This window comes from Phalaenopsis equestris, unplaced genomic scaffold (genome assembly GCF_001263595.1).
Source record: "Phalaenopsis equestris unplaced genomic scaffold, ASM126359v1 Scaffold000294, whole genome shotgun sequence".
Taxonomy (NCBI): domain Eukaryota; kingdom Viridiplantae; phylum Streptophyta; class Magnoliopsida; order Asparagales; family Orchidaceae; genus Phalaenopsis; species Phalaenopsis equestris.
In genome coordinates, this window is record NW_018164736.1 from 176,996 (window position 1) to 199,751 (window position 22,756).

General features: G+C 33.5%; 1 protein-coding gene across 2 annotated transcripts; it reads right to left on the minus strand.

Moving 5' to 3' along the window:
- Window positions 1-1,134: 1,134 nt before the first annotated feature.
- Window positions 1,135-22,059, minus strand: LOC110025200. Of its 2 annotated transcripts, XR_002294102.1 has the most exons (16): window positions 21,772-22,059; window positions 21,303-21,430; window positions 21,108-21,179; window positions 20,913-21,026; window positions 13,625-13,693; window positions 13,475-13,531; window positions 10,458-10,511; window positions 10,319-10,381; window positions 10,148-10,210; window positions 9,408-9,572; window positions 9,116-9,271; window positions 7,594-7,674; window positions 7,350-7,411; window positions 7,109-7,230; window positions 6,757-6,818; window positions 1,135-1,382 (listed from the first exon to the last, which is right to left on the minus strand). XR_002294102.1 is itself a non-coding variant. In XM_020725524.1 (15 exons), the coding sequence occupies exons 1-14, from the start codon at window positions 21,944-21,946 to the stop codon at window positions 7,152-7,154; spliced, it is 1,338 nt and encodes a 445-aa protein (XP_020581183.1). In that variant the 5' UTR covers window positions 21,947-22,059; the 3' UTR covers window positions 1,135-1,382; window positions 7,109-7,151. The 2 variants fall into 2 exon arrangements, 1 of the variants encoding a protein (XP_020581183.1); XM_020725524.1 differs by lacking the exon at window positions 6,757-6,818.
- Between the last annotated feature and the right edge of the window lie 697 nt (window positions 22,060-22,756).

Consider the following 22,756-nt stretch of genomic DNA (forward strand, 5'->3'; position numbering starts at 1 on the left):
ATAACCCATGAAAGCCACACCTCATCTTTTTACATTGTTTGCTACAACAATAATATGGCTTCTTATATTAAATTAGAACAAAAATATATGATTTAATCGTAAGTCCTTTCGGAGAAAAATATACGGACCCATTAAAAGAAAAAAAAAAGATGCTTCAGACTCACCCCACCAGAACCTGCGGTCTGAAGAATATGGTATCGTCTTTCCTCCTGAAATATTCGACAAATACCAGTAATAATAATGGCAAAACAAAGGATACCACGTAAACTTTAACAACATATAAAAAAAGTCACTATCATTTTAATTTTCATACATGTATTAATGACACCAAGTGTTCAATATATAAAAACATATGAGAATTCATGGCACGTATGTAAATTTCATCGAAGTTAAAATGTAAATTTTAATCCCAAAAGGCACACACTGTATATACAAGTTCTTAAACCCAAAATCTTTGTTGGAAGTAACGTGTTCGTGTTTGGTTCATTTATTTTATTTATTCATTTAATTTTTTTTAGATTTGAAATTGACTCGTGTTCAAAACGGCTTGTGAACAACCCATGTGTTCGACTAAAAAAATGTTTAATTTTCAACTCATGTTTAGCTCAAATTTCTCATTTATGTATGATGTATGATGTTGAATTTAAAACCTACACCATTCATATGCAATAAAATGTGGATAAACACCTGACCACAAACTTAGATTTATATATATAATTCCCTTTTTTCGAGCTAAAATGAGCCAATAAAGATCGTAAAAAAAAAATTGCTAGAGTTTGACTCGTTTATAATTCGCGTCCACATTCAATGCATCTATTGAGAGAACCATAGTTCTCGCCGTCGGCGACCTCGATGGCGCCGTCAGCGGCCTTCTAGGAAATTTAAAAAAATTTAAATAAAATGAGAAAATATTTTAACTAGTATCACTATAGAAACAAATATACATACAACACGTAAAAATGGGTACTTAAGACTTGGGTAGAAAATTGCGAACAGAAAAGAGCATGAGATAAAAATTAGTTGGTGAAGACGTAACAAAGAGGCTCTAAATCCTTCTCAAATCCACCAGCTTTCTTAAAGAAATGATGATGAAAACATAATACAATATTGAAGAATATATAAATATTATGGTTATGCATGAAAAATTAAGTAGATGCTATAAATAACAATTCAATAACCCATGAAAGCCACACCTCATCTTTTTACATTGTTTGCTACAACAATAATATGGCTTCTTATATTAAATTAGAACAAAAATATATGATTTAATCGTAAGTCCTTTCGGAGAAAAATATACGGACCCATTAAAAGAAAAAAAAAAGATGCTTCAGACTCACCCCACCAGAACCTGCGGTCTGAAGAATATGGTATCGTCTTTCCTCCTGAAATATTCCACAAATACCAGTAATAATAATAGCAAAACAAAGGATACCACGTAAACTTTAACAACATATAAAAAAAGTCACTATCATTTTAATTTTCATACATGTATTAATGACACCAAGTGTTCAATATATAAAAACATATGAGAATTCATGGCTAGTATGTAAATTTCATCGAAGTTAAAATGTAAATTTTAATCCCAAAAGGCACACACTGTATATACAAGTTCTTAAACCCAAAATCTTTGTTGGAAGTAACGTGTTCGTGTTTGGTTCATTTATTTTATTTATTCATTTAATTTTTTTTAGATTTGAAATTGACTCGTGTTCAAAACGGCTTGTGAACAACCCATGTGTTCGACTAAAAAAATGTTTAATTTTCAACTCATGTTTAGCTCAAATTTCTCATTTATGTATGATGTATGATGTTGAATTTAAAACCTACACCATTCATATGCAATAAAATGTGGATAAACACCTGACCACAAACTTAGATTTATATATATAATTCCTTTTTTTCGAGCTAAAATGAGCCGATAAAGATCGTAAAAAAAAGATTGCTAGAGTTTGACTCGTTTATAATTCGAGCTTAAAAAAAAAATTATTCGAACGCGATCTATATGAAGCCAAACACAAGCTATTCATCAATAACAAGCTTCTTTTACAATCCTAGTTAAAAAACACAGATTTCAACCAATAGACTAAGGTGGCTTGCGTTGTTAGTACATTTCAATCCAAAACAAAATGAAGCCCCTTATCTAACGTAGAAATTATGCGTAAGAAGACTAGAGATCGAAAAGCATTCCAATACTCAAGTAACTTGACAAAGCAATACCAAAATAGTATCAACGGCTACATGATTGTCTTGATAAAGTTATTATAACAAAGACACAAAATCCTTGGATTAACTTCTTCTCTTTAACAAAGCCAACATAATTAATATTCGAATCTTCAATTTTAGAATTTTTAATAACAACCATTTTCCTAAAAACTTATTGACACATTTAAAGATCTATAAAACAACATCCACATAATTATGTTTTACATTTTGCAATTACTAAACCACTACTACTTGAGAGCAAATACAATGTTGGACATGAAATTAGCAAGATATATACTATTAGTGATACGTATGCAAATTAGGGAGCTGTCAAATAATTTATTGGAAGATTTACATGCATAGCACTCAAGTTCTATATATTACATATCTAACACCTAAACTTCAATTTTTAACTAAATCCTATTTGATCTATGGGTGAGAAGTGGCGTCATGAAAGGTTACATCAATAAAAGTATATAATCATTGTGTAATGGGATCACAACACCAATAATCTTATCGAGTGACAAAACATCCAAAGAAATTAAATAAAATTCAGCACAAAGATCTCGGCGTGCTTGATTGGGCTAAGGAGTGAAAATAGGGTTTCCATGGTATATAGTAAAAGGATTTGACTAATGCGAAAACAAGCGATCAAGATGGCATCCCCACAAATTTGACAACGAGCATTTATAAGAAACACTACTATTGTTGCAACAATAAGGTGTTGATGTTTGTTTTCAACAGCACTATTCTGTTGAGTAGTGTGGATAAATATCTTTACATACGATTTTGATCGAGGAAAAAAAAACAAACTTTTATTACTTGATAAACAAGTTTGAAATACTTGAAAGATCTCAAAGGGGCATTTAAGTAAACACGTATAACATGTGAAAATCATTAATGAAAGGGAGAAAAAAGCAAAAGCCAAAGATCAAAATAGACACCGAAGGCCGGGGTAAATTGACTCAAAAGGATGAGGACTACAACTATAAGTATCAAAGTTGTATCAGTGTTTTGATCCAGAAAGAAAAAGAATTGTATCAAACTTGTATCAGTGTTTTGATCCAGAAAGAAAAAGAATTATGGCCTAAAAATAATTCTGCTTCCAACCTAATGATCGGGCTTGCGACAAAGACTGGAATCCCCCATCTTTCTCCTCCTCCCAGATCTGTCTGTGCGATGGTCGCAATCGAGCCAAGGAAACAACTATGGGCTAGCGGACAGAGACTTGAATATCCTATTCTTTGCCTCCATCACGACAAAGAGAGTTGGTGAAGAATGTAACAACGGGATCGCTGCTTACTGATACCCGAAGCTTTCCTACACAATACAATCACAATTAGAGCTTGATGAGAAGGTAATGATGTGCGTAAATAGGCTCAGGACTTCAATTTTATGCGGTGTAAAGAGACCCAAAACTCTGATCTTTCTCATGTTTCAATTCTTGTGTTCAGTCAAATCAAATCAGATTGACTTGCGGTACATACGAAATTCAGACCATCTCAAAACCATCAATGACATTTCAACTTACAAGTGTTTCCGTTTTTGTGATCGAAAACTCGCCAGGGAATGACGACAACAAAGAAAGCCATATGATTTGGAGAAAAAATTGGAAGAGGTGAGCCAACTTAAATATGAGATGAAGAAAATGTTCTCCGCCATAGAAGAAAGATTTTTCTCCATAGACGATAGGTTTTCTTCCATGGAAAATCGATTCAAGAGCTTGGAGGAGATGATAAGGAAGCCTATTGAAATGCAATCCAATAACCCACCAACGACCAATTTCCAAACTTTAACCAATGTTTGACCGGAGATTCCGTGGTCAAATTGAAGGGAAAAGAGATCAAATATGAGGAACATAAGGAGGAAAGCATTCACCATCAAGAACTCCCACTGGGACTCCGATGTGGGGTGGAATAAAAAATTTTAATGGAAGCAGTTGGGCCGAAACACGGAGCATGGGTAATGCAATGGGTATGGAAGAGCACAAAAAAGAAAGCGAAGTCAAGATAGGATATGACTGATTAAACAAGAGAGTTTTACCCTCGATACATGGAGAGAAGCAGCGGATGGAGAGGAAGTTGGGGTGGAGATACAAGGGTTATGAAGTTGAAGATCCAATTTTTTAGGAGAAAAAAACGCATGGGTGGTTGTACTAGGATGAGCAATATTTCACGGTAAATGGGCTAACTGAGGGGAAAAAAACTCATGGAGGCAGGGTTATGTTTGAAAAGGAAGATCTAATATGATTTCAATGGAGGGGGGCTAGATACCCGATCAGATCATGGGAAAAATTTAAGGACTGCTTGTTGGAATATTTCTGAGACATTCATGAAGAAGACATACACGAACAATTTTATTTCTCGACTCGGGAGGGAACTATCATGGAATATAGGGAGAGACTCGAGCAATTATCAGGACAACTAAGGAGATTTTTGAAACAGGATTGGAGGGAAAGTTCATAAAGGGCCTATGGTCCGACATACAAGTAACACTCTTACTATTGAGACCACGAGGATTGAAGGAGACGATGGAGTTAGCCCAAATTGTGGAGGACAAGAACCGGATATAAGCCAATAGAAACATCACCATGGGAGAATTTCACAAGAGTACCTCGACAACCATGACATCGAGGATCCAGGCAGTATCATTTCAGAGGAAGGCCAAAGGAAAATAATATTGGGGCTTGTCTAATGGTCAACTTCAAGCGCTATATAGAGAAATATTCAGGTGAGACAAGTCAAGGGGTTATGTTGTCTATGTGATGAGACATTTGCCCAAGGACACCATTGCAAGGATCGAATATCAGAATTTTTCACAGTGTGCAACGAGGAGATATGAGAGCTTCATCCACTAGCACCTTAAGAACAAGATGTTTTTTTGGGATAAGAGTATTATTACGCCGACATAACCTAAGGCCAATTATTCTTTTATTAACATGGGCAATTGAGTCTTTTATTAATTCTTGTTTGGTATAAATAGACCCTAATAAGTTTAAGATTAGGTATGCATAAGAATTGTCGGCTTGGAGTCTTAGGGGTAGGGAGAGATTTTCTATCTCTCAAATTGTAGCTGTTTATCCTTTATGTATTAATATTGTATCACTTTGGTTTAGTGTCCGTGAAATAAAATGTATTTGCTCTAATTTCTGTGAAAAACTGTGTTGATTTTTGTGCTGAATCCGTGTTGAATCGTATCAGATACAATAAGTTCTTACCCAACTTACACAAATGATGATCAAATTAGAATATATAAAAATAATAAGGGACTAAATTTGGTTAACTCGACTGACTATGCCAACAAAACAAGGTTACAACATGAAAGAATAGTTGTAACATTACGAACTATGGGATCAATGATCAGCTGAGATTTCACATGTTAAAGAGATGGAAGAAGACTGAGTTTGGAGATTGACTGAAATAAATGGTATTAAAGCAACTAATAATTTATAAAGTTTAAGATTAGTTTAAATCTTAATTTGAATTGTTTAACAAAAGTATATGATACATTATCAAAACATTCATCTAATTAAACACAAACCTTGATGTGAGTACATAAATAAAAAACTTTTAGGATCACCTTTAGAACTATCCAAACTCCATTTTCAACGAACTTATCATGAAAATGAATGTTTCGATAAGACGAGCTTAATTTCACAAAAAAGTGCTTTAAGCTAACTCCAAATAAGATAAAATTAAATACTCAAAGTATAGTTGGAAGCTTTATGGAACTTTTTTGATAGATCAAATAATTATACAAGTTTACATGCTTATAATCAAAATGAACATTTTAATAAGAGAAATCAAATGCGACAAAAATCACTCAATTTTGACATTATGAAGGCATTTAAACGTCTAAGGGATCATGAACAATCAAAGGAATTAACAAATGGTCATCTCATGGAAAATTTAAGAATTATGGCTGCAATAAACAAAATGCTATCCTAAAAAATTTATAAATATAACTTCCACCTTTCACATAAACATAACCTACAATTGAAGAGCTCTTAAATATCTGAAAAGTCCCAATGCTCTTCCGCCGAATGATGTACATCTATGGTCATTATTAGACCAACATTGCCTCACCTTCATCACCTAAGCATCATCCGTTGACCAGTGTCGCCTTCATCTAGCTAAAACAGACATCTGTTGCCACACAAATATCATCTCCAAACACAAGCATCATTCATTATTCATTGTTTTTCAAGTATTTTCATCACATTTGCAAGAGGCTAAGTTAGCTACCTAGACATTGTATTCCAAATGCCCCTGGTTAAGGCGAAGGACTGACATTTGTGATCTGCAACTACATAGTGAATCATTTCAAATAGCTCAGGCCCCACAACTTTTTCTATTTCATGGGTAACTATTATTTTTATGTAAAACTTGTCTATTGTGTGCTCCTTTTAACATTGTGTGTAGATCTTTATACAATACTAAGATATAAAATACTTTATCATCGTAAATTATCTAGAATACAATAGTGAAAAAGCCTAACAACTTCCTATACCAAACTAATGTGAAAAGACAAATAAAGAAAAGAGCCACTTAATACCTTTTACAGTCATCAAAATCTTGGTTGCTACAAGTCTTTGCATCTTCTCATTTTCTCCTCAGCTAATAAGAATAGATTTCATTCATTTCCATGGCTAAGAAGTATTTAATTGAATACAACTTTAACTTGGACAATATCAGCAGAACGATTTTTTTTATCAAGTCAATATGCTGTTCATATAATAGAACATAGTACCACTCTTGTACAATGCATAAGCTCAAAATCATCATCCAGTTCTAAAAATGCAAATAGAAAAGAGATAATGTTTTTCAATTTGGAACTGGAAAATAACTCAGCTATATTGTTTTAGTTTGCCAGATATGCTGTTAGCAATGGAAAATAATAATCATACCTCATAGATACACCCATTACAGATATCCAAGTACACTATTTCTCTATTGATCTGCATGCCTGCGCTTGTGCCTACGATGGTTATGCGAACGACCACCCCGAACAGATTTTGTAGCTTTTTTGCTGCCAAATTTAAAAATTGCTGATGAAAAATTCAACTAATATGCCACAAAGATGAAATTAAGAAAATAGAAAATAAAAAGGAAAATGCAATTGGTGCGTGTAGTTGCAACATGACTAACCCAAAAGTGGATGATACCATCCTGTAAAGCAGAAATATTGGTAGCGCCAATGATCCCGAGGCCTTAAATACGGCATGTTAATGTTTCAAATACAGAAAGTAAATAATAAAAAATAACCAAAAATTAAGAACATTATATATATATATATATATATATATATATATATATATGTATGTATATATATATGTATGTATGTATATATGTATGTATGTATGTATAAATTCAACTATAAAGTGAAACATACCACAAACCAGATCAACTCTTTAGTTGCCAGATGCTTGGTCAATTCATGCTTCTGGAGATTCTGCTGAACAGTTTCTTGAATCTAAAGAATAAAGAAAATCATCTAAAATTCTAGAAAATAATTTACAACATATAAATGCAATGGTAAAGTAAGTAATCACTATTTTGTATTCAAGAAAGGAGAAATAAGAGGTCTCTAAATTCCAGCCAGTCAGAAAAGGTGCTGATTTGAAATTAATTTCGGAAGTTTGCACTATAATTGGTCAGCCATCTAATCATGACATCAGACAGCTAGGTGCATGAGGGTCCATGATTCTCACGAGTGATTCCAACCCATCCAAAAGAGTTCCAAACTCACTCATAATCACCAAAGAGTTCTAGATTTGAAATCAATATCGGAAATCCTGTACTTCTTATAAGCTTAGCCGTCTGATCATGAGATCATCAAACAGTTAAGCTCATGAAAAAGCAAAGACTGAGATTCTCACAAATAGGATGTGTTCCAAATCCTAGCCATACTCATATAAAAGAGTAGCATATCTGAAATTAATTCCGGAAGACAATAAGATTATCAAATAACCGCAATACAGGAGTAATTGCAATTCCATGATTCTCATCATAAGGATTCACACCAATTACCATCCTAAATTTAGTGTCATCTCCCAATCTACATAAAAATATATAAAAGCCAACCCTCTTCAAAGGGAAAGCTATATTGCAAGCAGAAAATAGGAAGTATATAAAATTATAACCACTCCTGATCACCAAGTACGATGAACATGCAAAAACTTGTTCTTCCAACCTTTGAACGGCAACTAAAAGCTCTGAATAAGAAAAAAAAAAAAAAAATGATCCAGAATTTTATGATCCAGAATTTTCAAACCATTTTCAAACCGAGACAATTGCAAACTGTGTGAAGGAAGCATATTTGCATATGGTCAAACGAGAAGTTCGGCTTTACATTACAACAAAAACTAACTGAACAATCCTTTTGCGTTAACAGAAGATGTCTTCAAGTCTCAAGCTCCCATTTACTAGTAAAGGTAATTGATGATTAATAACATAAAAAAAGAAAAGCATAATTATTTTTCAGAAATGCATATTTAACTTTCTTATTCAAAATGCTAATGCAGGTCTCTTCTTTGAATCTGACATTAGGTGGGACTATTGCCCCAAATATTCTCTCTACAACTGCTCCTTATTTTCTTGATCTCTCCACAACTATCCCCAATATTTTGATTATGAAATTCAAATAATATATTCGGAAAATTCTGGGCCCTGATTCCACTACCGTTCAACTAAAACAAAAACTATTAAAGAACTTCTTGACAACTAGAAGTTATGCAAGATACATAACACTTCCAGATAAAATGGATTGCAGTCCAGAAAAAATCAGCAGAGAGAGCATCATTTTCAATGACACGCTAAAATAGAAGATTCTCGGCCAAGAAGAAGAATTAACCTCAACCAAGTGGTCATCGCAAAGATATGCAATAAATAAAACAATATTGAAGTCAAAACACCTGATGATGATAAGTTCCAGCAGTTTCCAGAAACTTTCCGTAGCCATAAAGAACCCTTCTTGTGTATGGTTTCAAAATAGTGCGCGCTTTCTCAACATGAGGCTTGGTAAAAGTAGCAACTTGCTCAATATAGGGCTTGGAAAATTTCCTCAAGTCCTGGGCACCAGATGGAATTTGTAAGCTAAACAAAAACATGAACAATAGACCAGCAAAAAAAAAAAAAAGGGGAAATACCCTTTCAATATAAAATAGAACCATTATAAACAGTCTTATAACAGAAAGTTAAAAGTACCTGAATATAAGGATCAGACAACTCTTGGAGCTTCACAACATGTGGCGTGGCAGTACTTCGGCATACTTCAATTACTTCAACTGTTTTGGTAGATAACTTTTCAATGTGAGGTTTAACATTGTTTGAAAATGCTACCAATTTTGTCTTCACAATAGGGATCCACTTCTGCAAAAATAGAACATATTATAACCCTGTCATTCACCTTTAGAGCACTAAACATCAGCATTGCCTAAATATGACAGATTGTGTGCCTTTTAGAGCACTAAACATCAGCATTGCCTGAATATGACAGATTGTGTACCATAAAGCACGTAAAAGGCTAGGGCTGTTCGGCATCAATTTTGTTTTTTGTTTTTGCTTTTTTCTTTTGTTTTTTAAAATATTTTTGTTTAGTGTGATTTTTATATGCTTTTATATTTTGTTTCTGAAAATAGATAAATATATCCTTAAAAACACTCAAAATAACTTTTAGTTATTTTGGACATTTAAAAATAATAATTTCTTAACCAAACATACCAAACATGTTTTAATTCAAATTAAGACATAAACAAAACAAAATAAAAACAAAAATAGAAAATAAAAATAAATGTAATCCCAAATGACCTCTTAATTTGTGAAGCAGTAGCTTAAACAACACAAGCCATTTATCAGCAGGTTGGGATGAAAGCTTTAATATGAATGATAATACAGCTGATAGACATCATTAAAAAAAAAAATAAACGAATTATTCCTCTACATACTGTTTTTGCAGTTTCCAAATGTGGCTTAACCCACTTCTGTGCCTGGTCTGATTTCTTTGAAATCTGAAAAAGTTAAAAAAATAAAAACAATCTATACAAATATATCTCAGCTTAAAATCTCCAAAAGCTTTCTAGGTTTTAAAATATTTTCATTGGTCGATAATCAGGCACCTTTTGAACTAAAACATTAAAAGTAGATTCCCCATGCTCACTCCAGTGTACTGCTACAATTTCCTGTGAGGGGCATAAAACATATATTAAGAAAAGAGTTGGCAAAAGACAGAATCTACTATCAGATAAAGCAGTTTACCTGACAACGAACTATATGATTTGAAAGCCAAGGTGGCAGCCAAGCTCCATGAACCTATATCAAAGAATAATTGCTGGTTAAGTTACAGCTTCCAAAGCCGTACAGCGGAGGCTGAAACCATAATTCTTACAGATATATTGATAAATGTTCCAAAGAAAAAAGTTGAGGTTGACATACTGCCGTTAAAATTTTTGCATGGCCAATGTTAACCTGGTCATGCAGAAGTTTTATACCAGCAATACAGAGGAGGGAAAAAATAAATCAAGAGGGTGCAAAGATTGTACATAAAACAAGCTACCATTACAATACTTTGCGCCAAGTATAATGGTTTGGTTGTGCTCCAATAGATATGAACTGAGCCTTGTACAAGATATAAACCGGCAGGTTTTTCACAGATAATCATATAAAAGAACCTACCTTTATCTTTTTATACTCCCATTTACTTAATACAGTTTCATAATAGAGCGCATAATAAATTTCCTATTTATATCAAAGCTTTTATACTCCCATTTACTTAATACAGATAGAGCGCATAATAAATTTCCTATTTATATCAAAGATCGTATGGTCGGTCAAAAATTGGGAGAATTCACACCTACTCTTAGGGTTTAGGGAAAGTGTGCTAGTTTTTATAGATAGCCATATAAAAAGACCTACCTTCATCCTTTATTCACCCATTTACTTAATAAAGTTCTGTAATAGAGCGCATAATAACTTCCCAAATAATTATCTATCCTTCCTACTCCAAATTTCAAGCATTCGTTCAACTACAAACACTCTTCAAAACCATTTCAGTTCGTTTTACACTTCCAACGCCCCTGCCTCATATGAAATATCTCAAATGTCAATCCTTGATCCTCTCTATCTCCTCAATGCCTCTCATCTATCGAAGTCACAGTAACAACATAAAATTTAACTAAAAATCCTATCAAATTTCTATTTAGAAATCCTAATTTTAAATAACCATCAAGAACCAATATGAACCACGTCAGTATCACTCTTGTTAATAACAATTAATTATTCCCATGTAAAGAATCCCTTTTCTTTTGATGATATCTTAACGATTATGGCTTGATAATGAAAACTGGGATGAAGAGCAACGGATCATGCACATAAAATCACAAGTCATAATATAAAGACCCACCAAATAAAACTTAAAAGAATCATTTATTCTCTTTTGATGCAAGTCAAAAAATACCAAAAAAAATCCACTCCAAATGAGAATTTAATAATCGTTCAGATTGAGAAAATTCTATCAGAATCTTGAAAAATAAAAAATCCATGCTTCAGTTAAGATTCACAAAACAATAAAAAAAAAATTCCAGATGAAGCAGTTTTAACTAAAAGCATTCACGAGCAAAAACCAACATCAAATTACATAGACAAAGAAACAAGGTAAGCTGTCAACAATTTAAAAAAAAAACATTCCTCATATTGATGTAAGAAGAAGACGTCCCCAAAAATACATAGTTGCACTTATACCATACTCAAAGAAACATCAAACAGGCATAAAAAACTAGAGAAATAAAAAATTTAAAAAGTTGTCATAACACATCTATCAGTTATCCCTAATCATCTTGGTTCAACATTAGATAAGTTTGCATAATGCTTAAAAAACATTTACAAAAATGAAAGGAAGATATTTCTCGCTCAAAGCTTCATGACACATGAATTGCACACAAATCTCGCAAAATGATAACAATGCTGAAATTGCTCACAGAGAACCCAAACATGATGTGGATGGTGTTGAAAGAGATCAAAGGAAACTTGCAAGGACATGAAGTAGCAACAAATATTAAGTGGGATTGTTGCTAAACTCTTGAAGATGCCTACAAAAACAAGTAGAACTCACGAAAGGGTTGTGTAAATAATGCAAAAGTCGTGATTGTGGTAAGAAAGATTGATTGTATGTCAGCATAATCGAGAATCTAGCTTTGAGAAAGATGACATTACTAACAACAATTCAAGTGGAATAGAACTAGATTAAGGGGATGCATGCAACCAAAGGGGAAAATTTTAATCAATATTTTTAAAAGCGCGCTTCATGTGCAAAGCAAAGCGAAGCACGATACGCCTGCTTCGTTTCGCTGAAGCGCGCTTCGAAGTGTTTAAACAAAATGGTCAGTCCAATTCACAATTTAACAAGAGGGAATAAAGGGTTTCTAAATTAATTTGGTTTGTTTTATGAAACTTAAGACTTCATTACTTTATTTATGCTTTAAATTTAGATTTTATTTTGATTTATAATTCTTTTTGTAATTTTTAGGTTTTTAATTATTGTAGAAAACTATTAGAAATTATTTGAAATTTTAATTTCGTAAGTTCACCTTCAATGTTTGCCTTGAAAATAAGTATTGCATCGTATTTTTTTATATTTTATATTAACTTTCAAGTCATACTTTATATTTTATAATTGTTAATTAACGTGTTTATATATTAATAGTTTTATTTGACCTATTAGTGTTTTGGTTAATAAAAGTCTACTTGGCTCTATGCTTTGCGCTTTCAAGTAAAAATAAAGTCTTGTGCATCATATTGCACTTTGTGCTTCACGCTTTGATAACACTGATTTTAACTAATATAGGAGACCCTAAAAATTTTTTTTTATGTGACTATCATACAATGTTTCCTAGTTATAGATGAGGCAAATGATAATTGGTAAAAGACTTATATTTCTTAAACATCAAAAGCATTAAAAAAATTGAACATATTAATGATAATTGGTAAAAGACTTATATTTCTTAAACATCAAAAGCAATAAAAATATTGAATATATATAATATGTGATTGAAGTTTTAAAATATCAACTCCATGTGAGCCTTAAAAGAAATGAGTATTAATCAAAACCACATTAGATTATCTAGCCAAATTAAAAAAATTAATAATTTAAATTGCAAAAAGTCCCAAGAAAATATGAAAATGACAAAAATAGAACATTTAACAAGAAAATAAATTTTAATCGTCATATGTTGACAAACACACCAAATATATAATGAAAGCGTCTTGCACAATCTCACCTCTTTTAAGTCTTTTGACTTGGAAATTTGCTCCAATTGCGCCTTCATCAGCTCTTCCTAACAAGTTTATTGAGGAGATATTATATAAGAATTAATTAATTAACAAAAAAAAAGTTATATCATCACATTCAAGAATAGGTATAAACAAACCTCAACTACTTTAATAGCTCGTTCTGTTTTCTGAATTTTAAGCTTCTGCTCAACATTTATCTTCTCAAGCTAGCAGAGAGGCGGGGAGTTAAATAATCAGCATGAACATAAATAAGGATGGAAACGTTGCAAGGCAAACAAGTTTTCAAATAGAATTGAAAATAAGCATGAGCATAAGAGGAGCATTTTATTAACTTGTTATAGATTTACAACTCATGAATGAGAACAGCGAAAAGAAATTAAAAAAAATAAAAAAAAAAACTAAAAAATAAAAAAAAAACTGAAACATTGATTACTAGTCAAAGGTTTTCCTTTTTGCAAGTTAAAAGTACCACATACAGAAATTTAAGTTAAAAAGGCTTTATCTGCAGCGCCCAAAATATACTACTGACTGAGCACTATCGTAGTGAATAATCTTTGTCGTAACAAACGTGTGAACAAACAAATTCTACAAAGTTATATTTTAGTAGCAGCCGATTGAAAATTTCATGGACTTGAAATAAAAATTTTTGTGGTGTTTGAGAAATTATATTAGTCGTGAATTGAAAGAAAAAAAATGAAATGAACTAAAAAAAATTAATGCAAGACACATGCGTCTTCGTTTTTGCATGATAACTATAAGGATGCTAACTACAAAACTTGAATATAAGCTTTTAGCCAAGGACGCAAATAATAACGATTGAAAATATTTATAAGACTGAATTCATGGTGCTAACTACAAGGCTTGAAGGATCTGTTTATCAGACTGGTGTAGGGAGATCGATCCCTTGTGCAGTATGAGGTTGAATTCACGGTGTTGTTCAGGTATGTGCCGTAATTGATCCCAAATGCTGAAGAAAAGTGTCACTGATTTCTCTGTGGATTGAAGGATGTCATTCGACAACCTTTAATCCCTCTTAGCATTGAGGATTACTCAATTATTCTAGAGAAGACGAGGAGGATAGAGATTGATTTAATGATTACATAGAGGCGTAGAGAGTTCCAGAAGATGGGAAGAGATGGCAAGTCTAGATTGGTACAGACAAACAGTTTGTCTAGCATGGGTAGTCAAGTATTAAGAAGCCTCAACCCAGCCGTAATGGTACTGATAGTGACACTGACAACAACAGCAGTAGTATTATGTTTACTCGTGCCAAGTGTGAAAGGCAAAGCGGGGAGTGCTTGTCGGACACCAACACTGTTTTTAGTGTCATCAGCTCGGGCACATGGCGAGATCGTGCCCTACCTTAGGCTAGAGACCTCAAGTTGATGTCAGAGTTAGTGCTCCACCTACACAAAAGACTTTCAGTAGACAAAGGGCAGCTGAGTCATCAGGATCAGCTCCAACTCCAAGTCAGATCCGTCAAGCTGTGCAGCTTAGAGTTTATGCACTGACTCAGTAGGAAGCAGAGGATTCACCAGACTTCATTACAAGTATTTATTTATCTCAACAAATCTGTCAAATCTTTATCTATATTGCGAGATTTTTATATTCTCATTTATTATAGGTTTTATATTTATTCAAAATATATTGATCCGAACTTTAATTGATACTGGTGCATCGCATTCATTTATCTCTGAAGAGTTGTGAACTCTGAAGGATTGGAAGCTTTCAGAATGCTCAATGTCTTGTCAGTTCTTCTACCTAACGGGTTTTGCATATTGTTGATAGAAGTTAGTGTAAATCTGACCATATGCGATAGAAGCTTCAAGGCGCATTTGGTAGTGCTACTACTCACTGAACTCGAAGCGATCCTAGGGATGGATTGACTATTCAATCATTTCACAACTATTGATTGCACTAAAAAGATAGTTAAATTCAATATCTCTGGAGAAGAAAATTTCAACATTGTGAGTGATCGAGAAGTCATGTATATGATAATATTCAATTTAAAGGCATGAAAATTGTTAGCAAACATGTATCAAGGTTTTTTAGCTAAAGTCATAGATATTATGAAAGACACAAAGAAGTTAGAGGATATACCGATAGTGAAGAAGTATCCAAAAGTCTTCTTAGATGATTAATCAAGTTTGCCTCCAGAAAGAGAGATAGATTTTTCTATCAATTTAATATCAGGTGCAGTCGTACAGAACCAGTAGCGAAAGCATCTTATAGAATGACAATCAAGAAGCTACAAGCATTGAAGAGACAACCGCAAAACTTATTGGAGAAGGGATTCATCAGGTTAAGCATTTCCCCTTAGAGAGCTTCAGTGCTTTTTGTTAAGAAGAAAGATTAGAACTTAAAGTTTGGCATTGATTACCGAGAATTAGACAAGCCCACAATCAAGAACAAGTATCATCTACCAATGATCGGTGTTCTTTTTGATAAGTTAGAAGGAGTTTCAGTGTTTTCCAAGATTGATCTGAACTCAGGTTATCACCAATTGAGAATTAAAGAAGATGATATCGCAAAGACAACTTTATGAACTTTTTGTAATGCCTTTTGGGTTGTAAAATGCACCTGCAATCTTTATGGACCTGATGAGCAGAATCTTTAAACCATTTCTGGATAGATTTGTGATAGTCTTCATCGATGACATATTAATCTATTCCAGTTATAAGATTCATCACGCAGATCATCTTCACATTGTTCTGTGCAAACATTGAAGGAGAATAAATTGTATGCTAAGTTGTCAAAGTATGAATTATAGTTGAAAAGCATAACATTTTTGGGGCATATCATAAGCAGTGAAGGTATCACAGTAGACTAAAACAAGGTTAAAGCGATAGTTGATTGGCCCAGACCAACCACTGTTATAAAAGTTCGAAATTTATTAGGTCCGACAAGTAATTACAGGAGATTTGTTGAAGGGTCCTCGCAGATCGCAATGTCTTGCCCAGATTGACTCAGAATACTGTGAAATTTGAATGGATAGATTACCGTGAGGAAGCTTTCTAGAAGTTAAAGATGTGTTTGATGACAACTCCAGGATTGACTATCCCCTCAGGAACAGAAGGCTTCAAGACCTACAGTGATGCATCTTTAATGGGACTTAGGCGTGCCCTTATGCAACATGAGGAAGTAATTGCTTATGCCTCTATACAATCAAAGAATCATGAGAATAATTATCTGACACATGAGTTTGAGCTTGCAACAGTTGTATTTGCTTTGAAGATATGGAAGATTTATTTATATGAGGTAAGGTGTAAAATATTCACTGATCACTAAAATTTGAAGTATATTCACACAGAAGGAATTGAATTTGAGGTAAAGAAGATAGTGTGAACTTATCAAATATTATGATCTGGATATACAATATCATCAGGAAAAAGCAAATGTTTTAGCAGACGCATTAGCAGGAAAGTAAGTGAAAGTGCTAACTGGTCAATTACACAACAAGAAGAGCTAAATAAAGATATGAAGCATTTACAGTTATCAGTAATGACGCCAAATGATGAAGGTTCTGCTCTATTAAATCAGATATTCATTCAACCAACTTTGAAGGACAGAATACGAGATGCATTGCCGCATGATGCAGAGTTTCGAAAAATATACGACCAGGTAAATGCAGAGCAATTGGAGAAATATGAGATCGATGAAGAAAAGCTGTTGAAGTACAATGGTAGAATTTGTATTCCTAATGTGAATGATTTACGCAAAAAAATCCTGCAAGAGTCACAATATTCGGAATATACTGTACAACCATGAAACAATAAAATGTATCAGGAGATTAAGAGTTTATTTTGGTGGCCATGATTGAAGCAAAGTGTAGCTGAGTTTGTAGCAAGGTGTCATACTCGTCAGATGGTTAAGACTGAACATCAGAAGCCTAGTGGGTTATGACAACCGTTGCCTATACAAGAGTGGAAATGGGAGGAATTGCTATGGACTTTGTGATGGGTTTACCGAGATCAAGGCAGGGTCCTGATATTGTATAGATGATTATTGATCGTCTGACCAAGACTGCACATTTCTTGTCTATCAGACAAATAAATTTTGTGGGCGAGTTTGCCAGAATTTATGTTGATGCAACTATACGAGTAAATGGAGTCTCAAATTCTATTATTTCAGATCAAGATGGTAGATTCACATCCAGACTGTGGGAAAAAGTTCAAAAGGCTTTGGACACTCAACTACATTCAATAAAACTTTTCATCCCCAAACAGACGGTCAATCAGAGAGAACGATCCAAATATTGGAAGCTTAATTAGACTTTTTGTTCTTGATTTTGGTGAAAATTGGAAAATGCACATACATTTAATAAAGTTTGCCCACAAAAACAATTTCCAAAGTAGTATTGGCATGGCTCCATATGAGGCCCTTTATGAAAGAAAATGCAAGACACCTCTTTGCTGGGCAGAAACTGAAGAAAGAAAATTAATTGGTGTTGATTTAGTTGATGAAGCAATTGAGAAAATCCAACTGATTCGTGACAAACTGAGAGCAGTCTGATATAGACAGAGAAAGTATTATGATGCTAAGCAGTGACCGGTAGAATTTGAAGTTGGAGAATTTGTCTTTTAAAGGTCAGTCCGATGAAGGGTGTTAAGAAGTTTGGAAAGTCAGGCAAATTGAGTATAGGACATGTTGGTCCGTATTAAATTGTGGAAAAGATTAGGAAAGTGACATACAGGCTTGCACTACCGACACATGTACGAGGTACATAATGCGTTTCATATCTTCTTGCTTCGGAAATATATTTCTGATGCGGCTAGCAAACTTGTTACAGATCTTATTAATATTCAACCTGACTTGAAATTTGTGGATGAGCAAAAAAGAATTATAGATTATGATGTGAAGCAACTCAAGTGTAGAGAGATTCATTTTGTTTGTGTATTATGAAAGCACGGGACTGAAAAAGATGCTACATGGGAGAAGGAATCAGAAATGAGAGAAAAACAACCGTACCTTTGCAGTTAAGCTACGAACAATATTCTTGCACATTAAATTTTGATGACAATATTTTTATAAAAAGGGGAGATTGTAATAATAATAATAATAATAATAACAATGATTAAAATTTTAAATTAAATGACAGAAGAAAAAATAAAAATTATCGCGGGTAACAACTCGTTCGAGCGAAGAAGCCGACGCCCATGAGAGAGTCAAATTATGGCTCCCCTCATCTCCTCCCATTCAAACCCACACTCAGCAGGCATGAGAGAAACAAGGGGAGACTGAGAGAGCGAGAGAGTGTGGTAGAAGAAGGAGAAGAATATAAGGAGAAGAGAGGAGTGATTGAGAGGAGAAAGAAGAGGAGATAAAGGAGAAGGGAAGTTACTCATCTGGCCGTTTCCATCCGGTGAGCACAATCGAATTGAAGAGAAGAAGTCTGAGCGGCCACAGTTGCCTGTCGCGAGCAGCAAGAAGAGGAAGGAGAAGATTAGTGTTTCCTCACCTATTTCATCAAATCGAGAGCTTGGGGAGAAGGAACCGCTCGTGAAAAATCTTCCTGCTGGCTTGAGACGATGGACACGACTCTTCCTGTGCCCTAACCGAGCCGCATAAGAGGAAGGCGAGCTCGTGCGGCTTGCAGAGGAAGGACTCGCTAGAGAGGGCCTTCTGCGTGCAAAGGAGGCTCAAGCGGCTAGTCTGAAGCTCGACCGAGAGCTTAAGGAAAAAAGGTCTTGCGGGAGCTCCATTTGTGTGGAGTAAGGCTTGACCGAGCCTTATTGCTCATTACAATGATATTAGGGCAGATAGAGATTTTAATTAAAGAGGTAAAAGAGTAAATTATTTAATTATTAATGTTAAGTGATTTAAATTAAATTATGAGATATAAATCTTAATGTTGACTCTTACAATTTTAGGGTTTCGACAAAACTGAGGTAAAAAGGGGGAAGACAACTTCAAACATAAAACTCAATTTCAATAACGAATTATTAATTTCTTATTAAGTCATGTTATAATGAGGTTAAGAATTTTGAATTTAAAATATAGTTATAATAAAATTGTTATTATGTTAGGTATGCAAAAAGGAAAATGTTAGAAGCTTTAACTAAAATGTCATTTGGAAATTTCTACATTTATATGCATACATGTTTAAATAATTCATATATATGTATAAATATTTATATAAGTAACTAAAAATCTAATTAAATAAATATATTATGACAATAATGGTAGAAAATCTAGACTAAAAAAATGATTAGCACTGAATAAGAAATTATTTAAATTTAATTTGTTATTATAGGTGCACCCAAAAGTTTAGACTGACTGAAAAAAATGATAGCCGACGACATCGCTGAGGTGGGTAATAAGTTTTTTCTATTTTACAATAATTATGTTTATTTATGCATTTTTTATTTTTTACATGCAAAAGTTCATATTTCATTTTAAATGTTAAATGTAACATTTTTTAAATGTAAATTGCAAGATAAAAATAAATAAAATATAATATATGTATGCATATGGGAGTCACTCCTGGATGATACTAGCGGGGGAATGTATTTTACCCGTTCACAAAATGAAATGAAAATGATTGTCTAACTTTATGATGGGTTGGAAAAAGTTAAACATATATTTTTATAAAATATGTGTTTAGACAGTGACTCCCAATTATAAAAATGCAACCTAAATTAATGAAAAAAATGAAATTATTTATTTTACTGCTCTTTTTTACTGTTTTTTTTGCAAAATATTTTAAAATGAGAATTACTGTAATTTAGAAAAATTTATCTACTGAATTGTTTTAACTCAAACCATAGTTTCTAATATTTTTACAAAAAAACCAATTATAGATTAGATGGACCCTTGGGAGCACAAGTACAGGCATCGTTGAGCGCAAGTTAATAGGTATTGTGATTTAGTTTATTCAATGTTTAAATGTAAATGTTTAAATATGAACATCTGTTGTAAATATAAAGTTAAAAATAAAAATGCGCTTTTTTTTTGTTTTGGATTTTTATGTTTGTGATGAAATGAAACTGTTAGATAGATTTCCTCTGTCCGTCTGTCAGTTCCCGCCTTAGTAATTTCAAGTTTACCGAGTCGGTCCTGACATAACTTACCTAAATAAATTTGGAAAATGACACTATAGAGTGAGCATAAGAGGTCACCCGTGATATACACACTTCATCATAAAATCTGAATGAAAAACATTATAAAAACTGTAAAAACTAGTGAATAAATTTGCAGTGTACAAGATTACAAACAATAAGATCGATTTCTCATGAGGTTTACTAGTTAGTATGACTAACAGCTACATTTTAATAGTTTAACAGAGCAAGCTTTGCATCTACTTCAATTATAAAAGCAAATTGGACGAGATTAAGGAACTCCTTTTTAGGAGAGGAATAAAGCCATAGCAACCTAAAAAAACCAATATAAAAACATTAAAACACAGTAAATAGTTCTGGAGCTTACATTTTCCAATTTCACATGCAGTTCCTGCACCTTCTCTTCTGCTTCCATAGTTCGCCTTTCCAAGGCATCTTTTTTATTAACTTGCTCCAATAGTTCATTTTTAAGCTTCTCAATCTGCCCAAAATGTTAATCAAGATGTATCAAAGCTAGAAACATATCTAAACCCTAAACCAAAACAGTTATCTTTCTCCCAACCTTCTTCTCAAGTTCATTGGAATGTGCACGGGCTTTTCCCACTAATTCCTCTGCATCCACAGCCCCCTTTTTCTGCAGGAGGAGATCATCACACAGCTATTCATTCCTCATCGTACCCAAATTATAAAAAAAAACATAAAATAAAATAAAATCTAACTCCTAGCTGATCATACCAAAATCCCTTCACGAGCTCACCTGTAATAGTTCTACCTCACTCTGCAGCGACGCGACAATAGACGACTTCTCCTCAATTTCCCTCTCCAACTGTTCAATCTTCTCATCCTTGTTTTTCAACTCCTTCGCTTTCTCCAAAGTTGAAGACTCTTCAAGAAAATCATAAACAACAATAAAATAAACTTTAGCATCCCAAATCATATCAAATTTGCAAAATCTCATAAAATACCCGTCGCCGGCAACATATTCATCGCCAAGCAATCACCCACTTCCACCAATAATTTTTTTACAAAAAAAAAAAAAAAAAACCTCACACAGTTCTCTGTCGTAGCCATTATTCACCAAAAAAATAATATAAAATAAAATCCCCACTCCTATAACCTAAATGCAAGGCGCTACGACCGTAAGACGAATTATCATTAGTAAACCCCAAAGCAAAATCCAAAGCAAAACCCGTTAAAAACCAAAACCAGACAATACCAAAACACACCTAGAGAAGTGATCTTCGACCTGAGCTGCTCGATCTCAATCTTAAGAACTGAATCCGACTCCTCGGCTCCTACAGCATCATCCACATGATTAACCGTCGCCTCATCCTCCGATCTGATCCCAGCTATCATCATCGCGAAAAGAACCGAAATCACCAAAAACTTCAGAACCCCCATTGAATCGCAACTTTTTCTCCTCTCGATTCCGAACTTAACCTGATTTTCTCTGCCGCCCTACGCCAGTCGAATGCGAGGACAAGACAGAGCGGGAGCGGATGGGAGGTAGATGGACTTAATAGGATTGTGATTTTTTTATTTTTTTGTTAACTCAAGATGCTGACCGACACGTGGCGGTTGAATTACCTTTGACCGGCTTTTGGAAAATATTGTGAGATCATGGCCGTTGGCCGTTAATAGTGACGGTTGCGATTCTTCGAACCTTGCGTATGGTGACCAGAATCGATCCGAACTACTTGGAATGATAACATGTCGATAGAGGCAGAGCATTTTGGACCGCTTGATGGAGATCGTACGGTGAGAGTTGACGATTTGAAGTGGATAGTTGAAAAGTAGGTGAGACTATGGGCCGACGGTTATATTTTTATAAGATTTTCAAAACTTATTTTAATACAATTTATATTATTATTATGAAATTCATTTTTGATTTAAATAAATCGTGATCTTTATTATTTTATGAGTTTTTGCATATAAATCATTCAAAATATAATTTTTTAAGTTTTGGTGGTTAAAATGTCATGTTTAATCTTTTAATTTGAAACATAATTATCAATTAAACCTTTCAAATCACATAAAAATTACTATTATTTAAATTTTTAATAAAAAAATACACCATTCCATGTATAATAACTTGATACACATATCCTAAACCCACTCATGAGAACCACTGATGAAGATTTTGGGTGGTTAAAATGTTATATTTAAGGTTTTAGATGGTTAAAATGTTATATTTAAAATTTTGATGTTTAA